At 33.9% G+C, this 21541-nt stretch overlaps 1 protein-coding gene across 1 annotated transcript; it reads left to right on the top strand.

Moving 5' to 3' along the window:
• Positions 1–12663: 12663 nt before the first annotated feature.
• On the top strand, positions 12664–16145 carry LOC149551821 (uncharacterized). Its single transcript, XM_089787324.1, has 3 exons — positions 12664–14875; positions 14961–15160; positions 15256–16145. Exons 1-3 carry the CDS (start codon positions 14037–14039, stop codon positions 15933–15935), a joined length of 1719 nt encoding a protein of 572 aa, XP_089643450.1. The 5' UTR covers positions 12664–14036; the 3' UTR covers positions 15936–16145.
• Positions 16146–21541: the final 5396 nt, after the last annotated feature.

Raw genomic sequence — 21541 nt, 5'->3', positions numbered from 1 at the left:
ATCAGCTCTTCAAAGTATTAGAAGTTCTTTCTCAAATTTGATGAAGGGTGCTCCCCTTAACAACATAAACACATAATAGAAACAAAGAAATAACAACAATTTGTAAGAACAAAATATGGGCTTCTTATTATCATTGTAAATGCAGAATTACATAATTCATGATTACAATATGATAATCCACATAGGCACCTTCATTACAATAATTTACAAGACAAAGTTGTGAACTATCACCCAAAGTTGTCCTAGACAATGTTCAGGCATTTCTTAAATAAGCAATTTTATGCCACTCAAGAAGGTTCTAGACACTCAAACTTAATACCTAGGTCCGAAAGACCCTAAAAAAACATGTAGAGTTGGCCAAATACATTTTTGATAGTTATTTTGAAAATTTTGGTTGGCCCAACTTTAGAAGGACATAACTTTTGAACTGTTGCTCTGATTGGCTATTATAACCACTTTTCAAAATCCTCAACTCATGATCTATAGGATCAGATTGGTGCAAGCACCCATTCAATGAGCTTTTAGGACTCATCGAGGCACGTTTATGCCTCCAATGGTGATCCTGAAGTTTTTCTACAAAATTTGCACACCAAAAATCCACAATAAATCCATTAATCTTCATGATATGGCACTAAGCCTCAACTGGTAGGCTAATATATCCACCTCTCAAATTAGGACACTCCAAGCTTGTATGATTGACTTATTAAGTAGCAAGCCTCTAGAAACAACAATCTGCACTGATACAACCCTTATTCAAGAAACAAAAAGGAAATATTTTTGGGTGATGCAAGATTGCTCTTACATCCAAGATGCTCCTATACCAAGATCTCAACTCATTCCTTAGTTGATCACTCTGTGATTTCAAATTTTTAATCTCCATGTCCTTTTGTTCAGCTCCTGATTTGTGAGTAACAATTGATTCATCATGTCCAGCTTATTGTTTGTAAGCTTTTTCACATCAAATGACCTTTCTTCAAGTTTGGTAGCCATTTGTCTTTTGTCTTCTTCAACCACAATCTTATCTTCTTCATCTTTCTTCTTTTGTTCAATCACCTCACATAATCTTACCGATTGAATTTCATGTTCTCTCTTCAATCCTTTGACTTCTTCATTTAGAGTGTTGATTTTTTTCCCAATAGATCTACTATTGTTGCATCACTGCCACTAGAATTTCCATTTTTAAGCAATTCTTTAGCATCAACTTCCTTATATAGTGTGGCATTCTATTGAATAGCCATATCTTTCCTTTTCTTTAAGGATTTACTTAACTCTTCTTTTGCTGCTTCAAGTTGTTGTAATATGATCTGGATTTCAATCATCTGATTCTTAATGATCTTTCCCAACTTGTAAGGCTCCATCTCCAAGATTTGAACTCGCAAGCTTTTAGACTTCTTTTAAGGGAATTCTGCCCTGATGCCAATTATTGGAAGTCTTATTGGGAAACAAGATACTAAGAGGGGGGTGGGGTTAGGTGTGAATTAGGATCTATAAGACTTTTATCTGCTTAAACAATATATCAGATTAACTGCATTCACTCCTAATCCATCTCATATCTTAGATCTCATACCATATAATCATTAATTGTAATGCTGAAATGAAATCTATCTAAGCATAACACATAATGCAAAGATTTTGGTAACCTGGAAACCCTCCAAGGTGAAGGTAAAATTGGGGTGGAGATGAAACCCACAAATCTTTATTGCTGCAGCAACAAAGCTCGCTTATTAGGTCTACAATTTGATTACAACTGATGATCTACCCTATGAGGGGTCTGCTTGGTTTAAAATAATATAAAACTATTGAGTCTACCTTGATTAAAGGATTTAAACTCACAATAAAGTAGGCACTATGTTAGGAGATTTAAACAAGGTTTGCTAAAACCACTCTATTAAGAGATTTTCCCTTATTCACTTGTTAGAATGTCTTAGTACTTGATCCTTCGATTTTCTCTCACAAAGATGTTTACGGATCTTCTCTCTTCAATTGTATCTAAATTTGATCTCCTTATTTGATCTGCTCTATTATGCTCCTTATTGCTAGGTTGCTATGTCTTAACTCTCCATCAAACTTAGCCTTCCTTGCTATGTCCTTAGCTTGTTCACTCCTTCACACTTTATTCTCACTCCCATAATAATTTAGGGTTGTATCCCTTCTTAAGTAGATAATCGTAGAAAGTTCTAGATCAGAATCAACAATCCATAATTCATCATTTTTTCATTTTACCCTTCTATTTTTTTGATTGGTTAATCTTCCTTTCTTGGGATTAATGCCTTATGACAAAATGCATAATTTACTCCTTAATTGTCTGTACAATCCTCAAATGTCACATAGAAGTCAGTGAAAATGATTCACATAAGTGTTTGTGCCATTACAAACACATATACCAAAACTGGTTTACTCAATAATTAAATGTTTTGACACTCTATCATAACTAACATTCATGTTGTCTCTTGACTACTATAGGCTCAACATATACTGACTCACTTGACATAAGTTAACTTTACATTGTTCGATCTCCATTATTTTTCTCGGCATGTATGCTGGCTCGATCTTTATTGGGGTGCTCGACAACCGTTGACTCACTCGGTATGAAATAAAATATAAACAAGTCTATGTAGCTTGACTTTCTCTGGATGACTCAGTCACACTGATGACCAACCAATGTTGCCTAGAGAATGACTAAGTGTTTGACACTAATATGCAACTAGGCTTAAAGATCAACAGATTGATCTGCGATCTTAATAAGAAGTGTGTTGTTCACTAAATGGTTATAGTTCATTTTTACTATTGTAAAAGTAATATTTACTTTTATTGATAATTATAAGGTGACATATTAATCTATTGTAGTTAACATAATTTTATTCTTCAACTTAGGATTTTTGTTATACTTCCTTGCTTTCTATACTCTTTAAAAAAATTCAACCATCCATCACAATAACTTTTGGTTTAAATTAGTACAATTAAGAAACATATCTTTTAATCTTGAAGATTGACTTACAACTCATCCTTGGTCCTATATTTATTTTTATTGTTAGTATTTCATGTGTATTTCATCTATCTAAATTGAGTAATAACTCCTAATGTGCTTGCAAAACTTTGAGGCAATTAGTGGAAACCAACCACTAATTATCTAGTAGTTTTAATTCATGTTTCTTAAAGTAGTACATCAATAGAAAGTCATGTTATTGGGATCATAACCTTAATATTTATCAATATGTATATGTTGTTGCCACTTTCATATTGGTCTACTTGTTATTAGTTGGTTGCATTACCATTGTCTACTTTTAATTTTAAGCTATTTATTAGTATATGGGAAGACTAAGATACGAGTCACAATTGAGATGCGATAGAAGGGAAAATAAAAGAAGATGTTACCCAAATGATACAACTTTAGTGGATGTCCTAAAAGTGGCATGCATTGCAAACACAATAACAACTCACCCTTCACTTCTCTTTGTTGCATTCCCAGTCTTCTTTCCAACATTAGATAATTAGTTATACATATTGGCATAAAATCATTTCTTATTTAATATGCTAAGACATACAACAAATTACAAATTAGTTTGGTATGGATACATTTATATTTATTTCCTTTTGTTCATTAAATATGACTTGACATTCTTCTTGATTCATGTGATAGTTCAAATAAGAACCTATAACATGTAATTGTATAAATAATTCATTATTTAAAAAATTTTGTTTTACAAATGCATAAGTTCACCATAAAAGAATAAATATTATTGATGGGAAAACAAATCTAGTTTCCATTGACATCAAGGTACATAAATGAATAATTAGTTTTCTTGTCTAAATAGAGGGTAATAAAAATAAATTAATTTATCACTATAGACATTATATTTCCCAATATATAGATCGATAATCTACAGAAATTTATCATAATAGTTTTACAAATAATTAGAATTTTTTCAATGAGAATTCTAATCACACTTTATAAACAGTCATAATTGGTTTTACACAATTACCTACTAATAATTATAACAAAAAAAATTAACAACCACCATTAGAGACCACACATGAAAAAGATGAAACCTCCATCCAATACCTAAATTTCAAACGTACTATTTAAGTTGTGAAATGTCTCCAAAGAAAGTTTAGCTTTATTATTAATTTATTGGACAAGAGAGATACATCATTATGCCTAGATTTCAAACAAGATTTTAAAGAGGATTTGAGAGGACTAGAGTTACTATTGTTAACCACAAATTCATTGAAGTGTGTGATTATATAATAATAATATGGTCATAAAATAAAGTGCTTTTTGTCAATGAAAGGAAATATGAATTATTTCTCCTCTCAATAGTCTCTTTATATGAACTATCTTGCACTACCTACCAATTACAAAATTATAATCATGATTTATCTAGCAAAGAAGCTCTATCCAGTTACCTCATCATTTCTTCTAGTAAAATATTTTGTTTTTAGAATTTACTTATTCTGGTAAATTTCCTCACAAGTTGATGCTTTTAGTTTATAAAATATAGCTACAAATTCAAAATTGGAATTTCATTTTGGTAGTAAGATGGGGTTTTAATTTGACAATTTGAAAGGTAAAAGTTTTTAATAATGTTTGTAAAATCAGGTAGTCTAGTGAAAATCATTTGGTTGAATAGTAAAATAGATTAACAAAAGTTCTAACTAACAAATTACAATATTTCTTTTTGATAATGTTTTGTTTATTTGTTAATTATGACTATTTGGAATCTATGATTTATCATTAGGATAATAAGGTACTGCTAGAGATGATTTTTTTAGGACATGTTCATGATTAACAATCTACGAGATCCCAAGTGAACAATGAAGAAACCAACAAAATTGAATCTCTTATTGGTTGTCTCTAATTAGTTTGCATATAATGATTCTTTTGATATTTGTGATCTAAGAAAAATAATTAAGTGCTAGTATAGATGAGAGTTTATTATGACGTTGTAGTGAACACCAATTCATGAAATCTTAGAATTGATTAGTTTTAACCAATAAATCACAAGCTCCATGTTTTACTGTCTCCTATTGTTTGTGGATATTTTTTTGGCATCCATGATCTATCATCAAAACAATAAAGTGCTAACAAAGAAAAAAGTTTTTAATGACATTCATGTGATCACCAATCTAGTTGAATTGTACAAAATCCAACAAAAGTTTCAACCAACAAACCTCAATTTTTGACAATCTTCTATTTGTTTTTTGGTCATTTGGCATCCATAATCTATTATCAAAATGATAGTGCACTAATAGAGATGAAAGTGTAATGATATCCTTACGATTAATAATCTTTTAGATGAAGAGTTGAGAAACAAACAAAAGTTATAACTAAGAAATCTCAATCTTCTTTTCCACTACCTCCTATTTGAATGTAATCACGATTCTTTAATATCTAAGATCTATTAATAAATTAACAAAGTAACATTAGAAATTGAAAGTTTTTAATGACATTCTCATGATTAACAATCTATGAGATAATTTCCACGGCAAGTCAAATTGTGATATTGCTATCAGGATTTAACTGTGTAGTTTTTGAGTCAAACTCATTGACCCATATTTCATGAGTAATGATTCAACACGAATCCATCTCTTATCAGAATAAATGGAACACATATCACTCATTGGATCTAGGTGATGCTCACAGAGGTGAAGCACTAGGACTTCCCGAGAGGTCACCCATCCCGGTACCACTCCAACTCGAGCATAGAGTTTCCTCCATGGTTAAACCCACTTTGCTTGCAACCCCATTTGCAAAACCTTCACCAAGTGTTGTGACTTATGAACCATTCATTAGAAAGCTCCTTAAGCTCATCAATTGATAAGTAGGAGATAATTTCCACAACAAGTCAAATTGTGATATTGCTATCAAGATTTAACTGTGTAGATTTTGAGTCAAACTCATTGACCCATATTTCATGAGTAGTGATTCAACAAGAATCCATCTCTCATGAGAATAAATAGAACACTTAGCACTCATTAGATCTAGGTGATGCTCATAGAGGTGAAGCACCAAGACTTCCCAGGAGGTCACCCATCCCAGTATTACTCTAGCTTGAGCGCGCCTAACTACGAAGTTTCCTCCATGGTTAAGCCCACTCTACTTGCAACCTAATTTGCATCTCCATGGTTTAGGGGCTTTCTAATGAATGGTTCATAAGGCACAACACTTGGTGAAGGTTTTGCAAATGGGGTTGCAGAGTGGTTTCAAACATGGAGGAAACTTCATAGTTAAGTGCGCTCGAGTTGGAGTAGTACTAGGATGGGTGACCTCCTGGAAAGTCCTGGTGCTTCACTTCTGTGAGCATCACCTAGATCCAATGAGTGTTAAGTGTTCCATTTATTCTCATGAGAGATGGATTCGTGTTGAATCAGTACTCATGAAATATGGGTCAATGAGTTTGACTCAAAAACCACACAGTTAAATCCTGATAGCAATATCACAATTTGACTTGTTGTGGAAATTATCTCCTACTTATCAATTGATGAGCTTAAGGAGCTTTCTAATGAATGGTTCATAAGGCATAACACTTGGTGAAGGTTTTGAAAATGGGGTTGCAAGTAGAGTGAGTTTAACCATGGAGGAAACTCTGTAGTTAAGCGCATTCAAGTTGGAGTAGTACTGGGATGGGTGACCTCCTGAAAAGTCCCGATACTTCACCTTTATGAGCATCACCTAGATCCAATGAGTGCTAAGTGCTCCATTTATTCTCATGAGAGATGGATTTATGTTGAATCACTACTCATGAGATATAGGTCAATGAGTTTGACTCAACAACTACACAAGTTATACCGTGATAGCAATATCACAATCTATGAGATCCTAAAATGAAATAATTCTACCCAAATAAATTGCTCTCCCTTCGTGATTCTCTTCTATTTGTCCTTGATCTGTCATAATAAAATACTAATAAAGATAAAAGCTTACAAAGACTCCAGATGATTAATAACTTGGGGATACCGAGAATTGAACAACACAGAACCCAACGAAAGTTCTAAACCTAGAAATTCATGGCACTGGCTAAATGGCCGAATATTTGCACCCAGTCATAGCCAGTGCCATTAGGTCCGTCAATCCCATCTTCCGTCTCTGTACTCGTTTCATATGTCAACAGTAAAAGTACAATTACTTCTTTTCTGACAATCTCGGTATCATGGCGAGTTCATTCTTTTGCATATACATAACGATTTTTTAAAAAGGAAAACTTGAAATATTTTTTGTTTTATGATTAAAAGTGTTAATGTAGTGAAGATTTTTTTATATTTGTATGTGATTAATTAATTCTATTTTTCATTTGTATTAGTCTCTCTATTGTTCATTTTTTTAAAATAAAAGAGATGGTACAAATGTATTTTATAAAAAATTAAAAACTTTAACAGTAAATATATTTTACATTTGTATGTCATGAATTATAAATTATAATTCATTTATTTATTTTTATTTTATAAAATAATTAATCTTGAACGTATTTTTATTAATATATATTCTTGTAATAGCAATGTTGAGTAATAATTAATAATATTTTGACATTTATTATATTAAATTAATATGAATATGTACTATATATATCATAGAAAATCAAACTACTATCTTAAAATTTGTTTTAGTTTTTATTAATTAAATTATATAGAATTTAAAATTAAGAAGTGAAGAATTATGAAAATCAAACTACTATCTTAAAATTTGTTTTAGTTTTTATTAATTAAATGATATATAATTTAAATTAAGAAGTGAAGAATTATCTAAAAAATTGTTTTAAATTTTATTGACATTTATAAGACTATGTAAAAGATAGATTAAATTATATTGTTTAATTAAATATACAAAATATATAAATAATAAAGTGACTATATTTAAAAAATTATGTTGATACTAAATCTTAAATTATATAGAATTTTAAATATAAGAAAGTGAAGAATATTGTTTGTTTAATTTTCATTCACATTTATAAGACTATATTATTACGTTATATCGTTGAATTAAATATACAAATAAATAGATTGTATTTAAAAAATTATCTAAATGTTAAATTATATAGAATTTAAAATGCAAGACTTATATATTTATTATTGTTATGAAGTGAAGAATATCGTTTGTTTAATTTTCATTCACATTTATAAATGTTGAATTATATAGAATTTAAAATGCAAGACTTATATATTTATTATTGTTATGAAGTGAAGAATATCGTTTGTTTAATTTTCATTCACTTATATATATTATTGTATTTAATATTCTTCACTTCATTACAATAAAAAATATATAAGTCTTCCATTTTAAATTCTATATAATTTAACATTTAGTATCAAGATAATTTTTTAAATACAATCTATTTATTTGTATATTTAACTCAACAATATAACGTAATAATATAGTCTTATAAATGAAAATTAAACAAACAATATTCTTCACTTTCTTATATTTAAAATTCTATATAATTTAAGATTTAGTATCAACATAATTTTTTAAATACAATCACTTTATTATTTATATATTTTGTATATTTAATTAAACAATATAATTTAATCTATCTTTTACATAGTCTTATAAATGTCAATAAAATTTAAAACAATTTTAAAGATAATTCTTCACTTCTTAATTTTAAATTCTATATAATTTAATTAGTAAAAACTAAAACAAATTTTAAGATAGTAGTTTGATTTTCTATGATATATATAGTACATACTCATATTAATTTAATATAATAAATGTCAAAATATTAAAAATATTTTATATTATTAATTATTACTCAACATTGCTATTACAAGATTATATATTAATAAAAATGCCAAAGGAAGGCAAAAAACTATAGAAGAGTGGAAAGTGTATTAAATGAATGCCTTCATCTTGCTGAAATAGATGTGCAAGCTAATCCCACTTCCATTCCTCATGCTGCACATGTCTCGGTTGCCAGAGATACGCTAAGGAAACATCAACATATTAAAACCATTGGAGCCTCTGTTAGAAGCCGTCAGCAATGGTTGAAATATGGGGATAAGGGTTCTAAATTTTTCTTTAATTACCTCAAACAAAAGCAGAGTAAGGAGAAAATTGATAGAATTGTGGTTGATAATCAGGAGCTCAGTGATATTAATGACATTGTTGCTGCATTCGAGAAGTTCTACAAAGCCTTATTCAAGTCTGAGGACAACAACAATGCCAAAGAGCTCTGAAGTGGATGTCAGAAGCTTATTCCCAAGAAAATTACTGAGGATGCTGCCTCCATCCTTAGGGCTAGGATCTCAGTTCAGGAGATCTCTGATGCTATATCTGCTCTCAAAAAAGATAAAGCACCTGGGCCTGATGGTCTCCCTGTTGAATTTTACAAATCCAATATTGATTGGATTGCCAAGGACTTATTTGACCTATATTCAGAAGCCTATGATTATGGCACGCTTGGACATTCTATCAATATGGGGATTATCAAACTTATCCCTCAGGATGGAGATAAGTCCCTTATCAAGAATTAGCGGCCAATTACTTTGCTTAATGTTTCATATAAAATTATGGCCAAAGCCTTGGCTTCTCAGCTTGTTAATGTTCTTCCTAAGTTCATATGTCCCACTCAGACAGGATTTATTAAGGGTCGATATATTTTAGAGAACCTTGTCACCAGTTGGGAGTCAATGGATTGGGCTAAGACTTCGCATCAAAACTTTGCTACATTTCTTCTAGATTTTGAGAAAGCCTATGACCGCGTTGAATGGGAATTTATCTTCTCTATTCTTTAGGCATTTGGATTCCCTGATGAATTTGTTCGGTATATTCAAGTCTTGCTTAAGGATTCATCTGCTCGAATTGAAATCAATAGTTTTCTTTCTAATCCTATACCTTTGTCCCGATCCATTCGACAAGGATGTCCCCTTGCTCTTGCTCTTTTTGTCATCGCTTCTGATGCCTTGTACTATATCCTTAGAGATAACACTATTTCTTCCAAAGTTAATGGGATTTCTCTCCCTGATAAGTCTGAGCTTATTAATATCCAGTTTGCGGATGATACTTCTCTTTTCCTTGAACTATCTTGTAGTAATATTCAGCATCTTAATCTTAAACTTGACCTGTTTGAGACCATTTCTAGAGCTCACATTTCCAAATCCAAATCTACTATGCTTGGTTGGAAAGAAGAGCCTCTTGATTGGTTTCTCCAGTTTGGATACTCATGGGGTGGACCTAATAAGCTTGTCAGATATTTGGGGATTCCCTTTTCCATCACCCCATCTCTCAAAGACATGTGGATTTGGATTAAGGATAAAATTGTTAAGAAGCTCTACAAGTGGGATAATAGGGTGTTGTCATTTGCTGGTAGAGTGCAGGTGTGTCAAAAAATCTTGTCATCCTATAGTATATACTACTCCTTTATCTAGATGTTTAGTAACTACCAAGTGTTTGAGATTCAAAAAGCCATTAGGAGATTCTTATGGTCTGATGGCAAAGGTCATAGGAAGAAACATGCTGTTAAATGGAGTTGGTGTCATGTTGCCAAGAATTCTGGTGGCTTAGGCCTAATTGACCTTAGGATCCAAGGAATTTCCCTTGCTGCTAAGTGGATCTTTCAGGCTCTTGATGGTCAGGAACCTTGGAAGATTCTTCTTAGAAACAACATTCAGTCTGGTTATCCTAAGCAGGCCAAACATTGGAAAAACCTTCCTTTTACTGATCTGGTTGCTGGGTCATTCTCTGTCTCTTCCAAGGTTCCATGGTTTTCAAGTCTATCTGGAAAGCTTGGGAGCTTGTGAGGGGTTTCATCTATAATTCCAACTTTGCCAGTAATAACTCTATTCATGGTGAGCATTCTATATGGTGGAATATGCATTATAATGGTAAGCCTCTTGCCATGACTCATGGTTGTTCTGCAAAATTTTGGAACAACCTTGGCATCTAGAGCTTTATTGACATTTTGGAGAATGATAACCTTGTTAGTTGGTAGGATATTAGAATCAAGTTCGATCTTCCTATCTCCCATAAACGTACTTATAATATGGTTGCCAATGCCTGCCGCACTCTTAATCTTCCCTGCAGGTGTGATGTGGACTCTCATAGATTTCTGAATTTCTGTTGGGATGATGGATCTCTCCTACATAAAATTAAAGCTAAAGATATATATAAGGTTCTCAATAAAGACAACTCTGTTATTTCTCACCTTAATACCATTTGGTATATGACCTTGAACTCTATTGAATGACACAAAATTCTTGACAGATTTTGGAAATCACATATTCCCTCGAAAATCTTACATTTTAAATGGCAGCTCCTTCTCGATAGACTTCTTGTTAAAAATCATGTTGGTGATGCTGAACTTTGTACTATTTGCAGGGTTTCTGAAAATTTAAGACATATATTCTTTACTTGTCAATTTGCTAGGATTATATGGAAGTTTTTTGGAATTTCTATAGCTGATCATGTTCCTATTTTAGATACCATTCTTGGCAACTTATTTGGTCTTAAAAAGGATGCTAATTTTTTCTGAAACATTCTATCCTCTCACATTCTTTGGTTTATTTGGAAATGTAGAAATGAGGACAAACTTCAAGATATTGGTAGATCCCTTACTTTGTTTCATTTGAAACTCATCCGTTTTAAGATTGTCTCGCAGATTTGTTGCATTATGAAGCTCGAGATGAACACGCTAAAAAGATTCATCCATGATGGGCTCGCTACGATATTCATTTATGAGATGAAGCATGAGACGAAATTGGCCAGCATTCTTGATAACCAGACTTTGGAAAAGCTCTTAAGGAGCTGCTCAAGGAAATACATGAGAACAAAGGCCCCTTTTCTGATGAACATGACTTCTTTGCTCATACTCTCGAGCAGAAGAAAGTCATGTGGATGGAAGGAGAGCTAGGATGGACAACTTGGTTCGATGATCATGATGATGTTTTGGAATAGCTTTTCTATCTCCTCTTTTTGTTATCTTGCTAGAACTGTTACTTAATGAGTTAGTTGGCTATTTCTAGCGGATTGTTGGACTTTGATTTGGGTGGTTGAGGCTTGCCTCCTCCCCTCTTTTGATACTGTACCTCTTTTTTGTTCTCTCGATTATTTAATTTTAAAAAATGAGTTCAAGATTTAAAATCGAAATAGCATTTAGATATAAAAATTTAAATTATATATCCATAAATAGAAAGTTTATTAAAATCAAGTATTCTTATATAACATAAAATTAATATAATAAATACAATATTGAGAATTAATATCTATATTGAAAATTATTTTATAAACTATAAATAAATAAATAAATTATAATTTATAATTCATGACATATAAATGTAAAATATATTTACTGTTAAAACGTAAAATATATTTAGTGTTAAAGTTTTTAATTTTTCATAGAATACATTTGTACCCGTCTCCTTTATTAAAAAATATTAACAATAGAAACTAATACAAATGAAAAATAGAATTAACAATGATAATTAATCACATACAAATATTAAAAAATCTTCACTACATTATGGGATTGACGGACCTAACGGCACTGGCTATGACCGGGTGCAAATATTCGGCCATTTAGCCAGTGCCGAAATTCATACTCTCCCTATTTCTTACTCTTAAAACTGATCTCCTATTTGTTTGTCGATCCGCTGTAAATTTCGATCAAGTAATTTGCTGCTTTTGCAACTGATTCCTCTTTGAGTAAGACTGGTACAGACCATCAAATTTAGGGCCCGTAGAGACGGTACATCCTGGCAAATGCACAGTATTTAACCATGGGTTGGTGGGGTTATTCAATATAGGAACAAAAACAGAAACAGTAAGCTGGGGTTGCATCGAATGATTCATTTAATCAGGTTGTGGACTTAAACCAAGGTATATGTTATCAAGATTAGGCAGACATTAATCACGTGAGGAACAGCTTCTAAAGTAAGGGGAAAAAAATCAGACAGGTTTTCTTTTTGGGTTTTAAGTAGAAAATTTCAATTGCTCATGAATGCTAGTCTTTGGCGCCGTACGCCAGTCAGCATCAATGGCAGCCTTTCCCGGAAGCCCAAAATGCCCGCTACCTATATACCTACATTGCCATACATATATGCGTAGATAGTCATGCTGTACCCTCTGCACCACACATAATTTGAAGAAAAATAAATTACCAGTAAAGAAAAATATGGTCAATCAATGAGGAGAAGAGATGGGACAGGACGATATTAGAGCTGAAGGGATTGGTATACCGGGCAGTGTGCAACCGCCAGAGCCCTCATATACAGAGGATTTTTGTTTTGAAGGATTTGGGCTTTGATATGAGCAAAGAACAAAAAGGCACGCAAATACAAATACAAAAATACAGATCTCATCATAAAACCAGAGAGGGAGAAGAAGATACAAGCTTTTACTTACTGAATCAATGCCTGCCGTCGCCTGCCCATTTGTCTGCCTCTGCTATTTAGCAAATCCTTTTTTATTTTGGGCTCAGGAGAATTACCCCAATCCAGAGCCCCACCGAATTTCAATGGAGAACTAGAAGCCGCGCCTTTTTGCTGCCCCCCACTTTTTTATAATTTATTTTCCTTGTCTTTTGCAGCCCTCCATTTGTTCCTGCAGATGTCTTGAAGGCGGTTCCGCCTTGAACAAGGAAAGGGAAAAACTACTTTACAGAATGTTGGGATCTGCATGTACAGAAATATAGTATGTAGAAATAATGTGTGTATCATACCTGCACGCATTTCATTACATTACATTGTGATTGCATTACTTTACCCAGAACGTATATAGAGCTCTTCTTCAGAGGCCCAGGAATCACATTCAGGAATGTGATTCAAGGAGCGTCCGGCTGACGTTTATAAAGAGAGGCTGATTTTAAAATAGAATTTGTGTATGAACTTTGTATTGGGTTCTGCCATAACGACCTTGAGCTGCCTGACTGCCCTCCCTTCGGATTTTCTTGGGCCCCCAAATGGATTTCGAAAAGGGCAAGCTTCATAAGAAGCTTTGGGCTGTGTGGGATTCATTTAAGGACTTGAACTGCGTTTTTGTTTAGCAGTTTGGGTGGATCAAAGGGGAGGGAGTAGTATTAGCTTGTGTTGTTGGATCGACGGATGGGATGAACTCCCCGGCAAGTTCAGAGACGCAGCAACTCGATCAGAGCTGGGGATGGGATCATCATCATCAGCATAATAATCATCACCATCAGAGTGCGGGAGTGGCGATGGAGCCCAGAGGATATCAGGACTACGTCTGGGGTTCGAGTCCCATGCTGGCAATGAACGACACAGAACGTAAGCCGCAGATTATGTCCGGAGCTCTGGTTGACAGTAGTCACAACAACATAGGGCAGTACAATGGGAACGGAGGTCATATGAATCTGAACGTTGTTGCTCTGAATGGAATGCTTTCTTCCCGTATGTCCCATGACAGCAGCATCATTGCTGCTGAGGCCAATAATCCTCTGGCTAGTTTGATGAGTACCAGGGGGTATGGGGGCTCACCTGGGCAGCATCATGTACTGGAGGGGATTCGAACCTCGTCTTGTCTGTTCGGGAACGGTCACAATGTTTTCTCCGGGTACAACGGTGATTCACGGGCGGGTCTGGAAGAGCAGAGGCACCATCTCCTAGGAATGATGGGCATGGACCAAAAGAGTAGTATCTTCCACAACATTGTGAAGCATGAGGATCTCGATTTCCAGGCGAGAATCGGGCTCAACTTAGGGGGAAGAACATATTTCTCCACGGAAGACAACATCGTGAGTAGGCTTTACAAAAGGGCTAGGGCTATTTCACCGGGCTCTCAGGTTCCCAGATGTCAAGCAGAGGGTTGCAAGGCGGATTTGAGCAATGCCAAGCACTATCACAGGCGCCATAAGGTCTGCGAATTGCACTCTAAGGCGCCTACCGTTGTAAGCGGCGGCATCAGCCAGCGTTTTTGCCAGCAATGCAGCAGGTATTCCGTTTTGCTTTTCTTCTCTGCCGACATTGTTAACGAGTATCTTGAGCTGAAGCGAAAGTTGCCTTTGCCTTTGTTGCAGATTCCATGTCTTGTCTGAATTTGACGAGGGCAAAAGAAGCTGCAGGAAACGGCTAGCGGATCACAATCGTCGCAGAAGAAAACCTCAACCCAATACAACTCTGAATGCCTCCAATGGGGAAATCCCTGCCGCTGCTGGTTCGTCCCCTGTGAAGGCCGCTGAAGCCGATCATGATACAAACAGCGGGAGCAACCAGTCAAGTAGGTTTGGATTTGGTTTGGTTTGGTTTAGGATGGCTCGCTTATGGTTTGGAAAGTTTCTAGGTTTTTTAATATTTTCCCCAATGTCTTGGCAGATGTGCACTCGGATTCCATTCCGATGACAGAGCCACAGGCGCTGCTTACTGGAATTTCTTTATCTCCATCAATACCTCTGGTTCTACACAACGGCAATGCGAAAGAACAGTATGTGCAACAGTCCCAGGCCAGTCCAAGTCTCTCTCGAGGTGAAATGGGGATCGACTATTCAAGGCAAACCTCAGCGGAAAAGTACAACGGGCTCGAAATTGCAATTCCATGGCTGAAATCCGCAGATTCGGGCTCTGAGTTTGGCCGATCTGAGAAGAACAACAGTTCCAGCGGCGGCCAAGTTTCGGAATCTGGAGCGAGCAGTTCTACTGTTCAGGTCTTCCCATCCATTCAAAGCCTTCTCCCCAGTCTGCAATCCCCTGCAGAGCTCGGGAGCTCAGATTGGATGATGAACGGTAACCTGACGCCCGGCTCCAATGATGCTCGGAACCAGCAGCATTATGGATCAGCGGCAGATCTCAATCTTCAGGCCAATTTTGAAGGCCAGCATATGCTTGGCTTGCAAGAGAAAAGTGTGGGTAATGGAAGAGGCCGCCAAAATGCAGTAGAGTACTTGTCACAAGGAGGATTGAACTCCAAACCTGCAGTGGATGGCCATTCCGAGGGCTTCTCGGGGATCCAATCGTTCAGATCTCTGGGCCAGTCAATGTATCAGAACATTTTGTGAATCGGGAGGAAGCATTAAAGCACCCGGTTTTATTATCATTCAAGATAGTATTCAGGTTCTCCCTAGGTTATATTTACTACTTTATTCTGATTTCCAGATATTTTCATCGGAAATAGCGAAAATTAGGAGACAAGCTTTAATGGCAGCACTGCCTGTATAGGATTTAATTTCACTTAAAAGAGTTAGTATATAGCTCCGCACATATTCTCATTCTCTGTGTAGATTCTCATCGCAAAAACTTTCTTTTCTAAAATCTCCCCAATTTACAACTGCAAATAAATTCAGCAAGAGACATCGGCATCATAGCTTGTGTAAGCTATAAAAATCGTGATGTTTTTGGACGGAAGATCGAAACCCTTCCGCTCCTGGAGAAATATTTGATTGCCTGCAAAACGACGGACGCTAATCGGCTTCGAGCCTTTCCCATTATAATATTCTTTATTAGGGTTATAGCCTACTTCCTTAAGCTTTTGAAGACATTTCGACCGAAGGACTTACTATATGAAAATATTACAAGACATACATCTTAAATTTACGAAATCGCTCGAAGACATTTTAAATTCCAGGAATGTGATATCTTAACGTTGAATTCGATGACAAATCATTCTAATCTTTCACTCCCAGGATTCGATTCTTCATTCGCAAGGACGAAACCGTTTAAACTTTAGTCGACACCGTTGAATTTCAGTAGGGTTTCATGTCGCCGTAAATATTACAGTTTTGAACAGGCGAATTGTGATGCCTGTAGATTAATTCTCGATATTTGCGGCTCATTTAAATTCAAGCTTATATTTTTTTTTGTTTTCCGTGCTATTGTACTGCGACAAGCTACGATCTTCAACCGATACATATGTACGCTGATATAAAATCTGGATCGAAGTTGAAATCTACACGCTACCCTAATTTAGTTTATTAGGCCGTATTGCAAATTGAAATTTAATAGGGCTCGTTTGGTACATACATCTCGGACATCGTAACGAAGTCCAAAGAATCTGTGCAATGTAGAGTCTTCAATCGCAGAAGAAAATATTCAGGTTGTTCTTCTGTGCCAGCCGTAGTAATGGAATCTGAAGGCTATCGCTTCGAATTGCGTGCATTTTGAATATCTCAGTACCACAGAAGATCTTTCTCAAACTTTAGCAGCAACAGACGAGTAACGACTCAAAAAATTGAATGGTTTACATGAGCACGAAATTTGATCTGCAGTATAAAAACAAATGTACAAGATTTGAGGCTTTTCTGTGTGAGGAAATAAAATGCATTCTCGAATATTCATATCCGAACGGCAGATCAATCGGAGCATTCAGGTATATATATTGTTGCTCTTTGCCTTGAATTGTTCTCGAATGTGGGACTAAAAACTGTCTCAGTAAGTGCAATTCGATGGCGAATCGTATATATGGTTAGATTGAAGAGCTCTGGCACGAATATAGTCAGTCCGATAGAGAAAAATTGAATAATATTGGTATATGAATGATTTTAATGACTTTGGTACGATTGAAAAGCTTAAGGGATTAAGAAATAGCAGTCTTAAATTATCTTTATATTTATTTTGATGTTGGATCTTATGTTATGAATCTTGATTATAAAGCTACTAGTTTAAGGTTGATCTTATTTTCATCAAATAAATGGTGCACGATGTCAAGTGCATGTTGTCAACCTTCTGATTGTTTTCATTGAGTGTAGATATTCTCATAAGCTTTGCATTTATGATAAGTGTCATTTTGTCTCCACTATACTCTTATCGTAGAATGCAAGTTCTCGCTTTGATTGTGGTCCTTGAGTACTTATGCTACAAAGTGTCATTCTATCTTTACTATAATCTTATTACAAAATATGCAAGTTCTCTCTTTGATTTTGGTCTTTGAGTTCTTATACAACAAAGAGCAAACTATTAGTCTCGATCTAGAAATCTTCACCTAAATCACTAGAGAGAGTAGATCAAGGGAGATCTTAATAAAGTCCATAAAGTTAAACAAGGAAACATAAAATCATTGGCTTTGATGAGTTAGTCTTGATAGACAAGGTTATAGGAAGATCTTAATAAGGGTTACAAAATTGAAAAGAGAATTATTATTGTTGATTTACCAATCTTTGATTACAGTCAGTGAGAAAGATTAAGATTAAAATATAGTCCGATAATTTAATAACATGTTAAGAATTTAGAGAGATCAGAGTCTTATAAATTGTTTCAATATCTTCAAGTATTCCAAAGGAATCTTACCAAAGGGATAGTAATTATCTTGTAAGCTTGGTTAAACTATTATGTCATAACTCTATACAATTAGAATGACAATGGATTCAAAAGTTTGAGATATTTTTAATGCTTGGGATGGTCTTAATAAGATTGACTAAATCGTTTCCTTTTTATATTATTATATAATAGGATGATTGAGGTCGATCAAAGTGGGTCGTAGTTGAAGGTCTATAGATTATATGTGGTAACTAGTGTGTGAGGGTAGATGAAAGTAGGATAGAGGATGATCAAGGCATATGAAAAGGGGAAAATAATAGAAACAATTTGAGATATCAAACAGATCAAATTTCCACAATCTATTACAATTATAGCAATTAGCTTTTGGATTAGTCATTAAGGTTTTTATGGTCAACATTTTGAATCACAAATGATCATGATTATGGATCACGTAGTATGATTCAAAATGTTGATGGTAAGAAAAATAATACAATCTAATTTGAAGATAATCACTCTAATTTGAGATATGGATAAAGTCTTATGGTGACCTATGTTAATTTCACTAAATGGGCTTCCATTTATAACATTTTATAATAGGATGAGCGAAATGAATCATAGTTGAAGGCTACAAATTATATACAAGATGTGGTGTAGGAAAGTAAAGTGCAGTGCACTAGAGAACAATAAATGTATATGTGAAGGGGAAGGAACATCAATGTTAGTTGAAGGCAATTTGGTCTAGCCATTTCAATTCATTTTTATGATTTTCCATGTTTAATGTTTTTAAGAAGATCACATATCATAGGGAATATTTCTTGATTATGTGTGTACAATAGGCACTACTATTTACAAACATATGAAGTTGTTGCACCACAATATCTCATTACAAACAAAGAGTGTAACACCATAAAATTATTGGTGGTATCTAATATTATAATTACTCGTGATATACAATAATTATCTTAAATTATTTTTTCCATATCTATCGTGGGTATTGGGTGTTATTCATAAAAACATTGGCAAAATAGGATTACTTAGATTCATCTTTCTTAGATGTCTAAGTACATGGTGTATGAAACAATACAAATAAGTCAAGATAATTGGTAAGAACCTCATATGTATTTATGTTTTATTAACCTTAAACTATAAATTCTCCTAATGAGTTTATAACCTATATAATTAGATAAACAGTGTCACACGTTTGATTTTTAATTGTATGGGTTGACATCAACATGGTCAAATTTACCTCACTTCACATTAGAAAATAGAAAATATATTAGAATATTAATTTCCATAAATAAGAATAGAATCATAGTCTCTACCACAATGTATAACATAATTGATAAAATCTATTTACTTTCAATTTCAAATAAGTCTTGATTTAGAAAACAGTACACACCACTTGTAGTTGAATAAATTGCACTTATTTATGCATCAAAATGAATTCATGACTCGATGCAATCCCATGTCATATTAATGCAATTTCAAGATGCCCCTTATATAAAGTCAAAGATAATCATAAACATTGATTTTCATTTTTATAATGTTTGTGCCATTTTTTTGTTATGGATTATCACTTGAATGTGATCATAACAACATTCACAATGAGTCAAAATATAACAATTTTGTCCTATAATATTATATGTCAACTCTAGAGACTCTCCAGACTACCAATATCCATTGCAATGTTTAACTTGTGACTTTTACATAATGACATCCCATTCTATTTTTGTTAGTTAAATGTACAATTTCATATGTAGCCCCAAATTGGATTGTTTATAACACCCAATATATTCAAGCATAATTATTGAACTCAATGATTATACACAAATACATTTATATGGTCTCGAATTTTAAGTGTATGTTCAATTATCTATAGTGCTTAGTAGCTCCACCCACATTAATCACTAACATTTCCCAAATTTTGGGGGCATTATTCTAGATATGACTTATGAACAAGTCAATTTGGATGTTGTCTAAGTTATCCATGAACTAGGATGTACAAGTCATTTAAAACTACCATCTTGATTGTTTCTTTTTAGTTAAACATCCGCAAATTCAAGATTTCATTTATTTTTAAACCTACAAGAATTACACAGTCTTCAAGGAACTTTCTATAGGAACATGTTTCTTTCCACCAATGTAATAGTTTTGAAATGACATCTCTTGCTTAACTAACTCTTCATAGACCACTTGGTAGTCATTTGTGTGGTCAACAAATGTTCTCAAGATAAAACTACTCGTTTCATTTGCAACTTGAATATGTGGAATAGTAAGCATGGAATCAATGATCGATAGATCGAAGACCAAGTAATGCTTGTTATTGACTGTAAGTTGTTTTATAATTAGGCATAGTTATATTATACGTATAGTCACTTGATCCTTCATATTGGAGGACAAATAGAAGAAAAGTATAACCAATCCAATATAATGTGTTTTCTCCTTTTTAGTCATGGGAGTTCTATAGGGCTGATACATGCAAATGCAATATTTCTATGCATGATTTAATTTGGTTCTATCATTGATTATTTGAGTGATATCTAATTTTATCATTGATTATTTGAGTAAATGTTAAACTTGAATATTTGTTTTATTGGGTTCTTCTAAATTCAAATTTACTCCCTAGAAATATTTGTCTAAAAGTTGTATATATTTTGAAAATTAAAAGATTTTGTTAGCTCTTGATTAAGATTTTGTTATATGATACAACAATTACATGGGCAAAATATTTAATGCGATAATGGTTTCCTCAAGCCATGGTTATTGTGTGCCCGAGGCATTGTATAATTTGCTCAAGGATTAGCCATAGATTCGCTTGACTCTTTACACCTATAAAGGGGTATTCAAATATATAGTGTATGTGGATGTAGAATTACACCCATTTTTGATGCAAGGAGGAATATTAAAAGCTAGGGCCAAAGACATGCCTAACTAGCTAGCCACCTTGCTGAGTAAACACAATGGGAGAAAAGAACATGGAAAGAAACACCAAGGAGAGAGAGAACAAAACATTTTTATTGATTTATCAAATTGTCAACATACATGCCTCGCTGTAAGGCCTTCTAGGCTACAACCAGATACAAAATGTACAACTTCAAGATCCACGATCCAACTTCAAATTCACTTTTTCATAAACATCTTCTTTGAACTCTCTTTAAGTCTTCTCCTAACCTAAACCTAACACCCTTATTATACTTTCCAAAATGGCTTACAAAAGATTTTAGATCATTACATAATAGAAATGTCGTCCTTAAAATGGTCTGCACACATCCCAACAAGATGTCTCAAACTAAGAACCAATCACAGACAAACTTGATCAAATAAGGAACCAAGCATCAACAAATATCAAGTTCACTTGGCACATGAAGGAACACTTGACCAATACTGGACAACTCAATATTAATTGGAACTT

This window comes from Cupressus sempervirens, chromosome 6 (genome assembly GCF_028749045.1).
Source record: "Cupressus sempervirens isolate cs-2001-9-10 chromosome 6, ASM2874904v1, whole genome shotgun sequence".
In the NCBI taxonomy this organism is placed as follows: Eukaryota; Viridiplantae; Streptophyta; class Pinopsida; order Cupressales; family Cupressaceae; genus Cupressus; species Cupressus sempervirens.
Note: the sequence above shows the minus strand (reverse complement) of the source record. Positions and strands in the feature narration are given on the sequence as shown.

Bases quoted from the DNA above. Each gene is read 5' to 3' on its own strand.
- LOC149551821 (XM_089787324.1), top strand. From the start codon at position 14,037: ATGAACTCCCCGGCAAGTTCAGAGACGCAGCAACTCGATCAGAGCTGG. The intron at 14,876-14,960 runs GTATTCCGTTTT...CCTTTGTTGCAG, and splicing joins TTTTGCCAGCAATGCAGCAG to ATTCCATGTCTTGTCTGAAT. The intron at 15,161-15,255 runs GTAGGTTTGGAT...ATGTCTTGGCAG, and splicing joins CAGCGGGAGCAACCAGTCAA to ATGTGCACTCGGATTCCATT.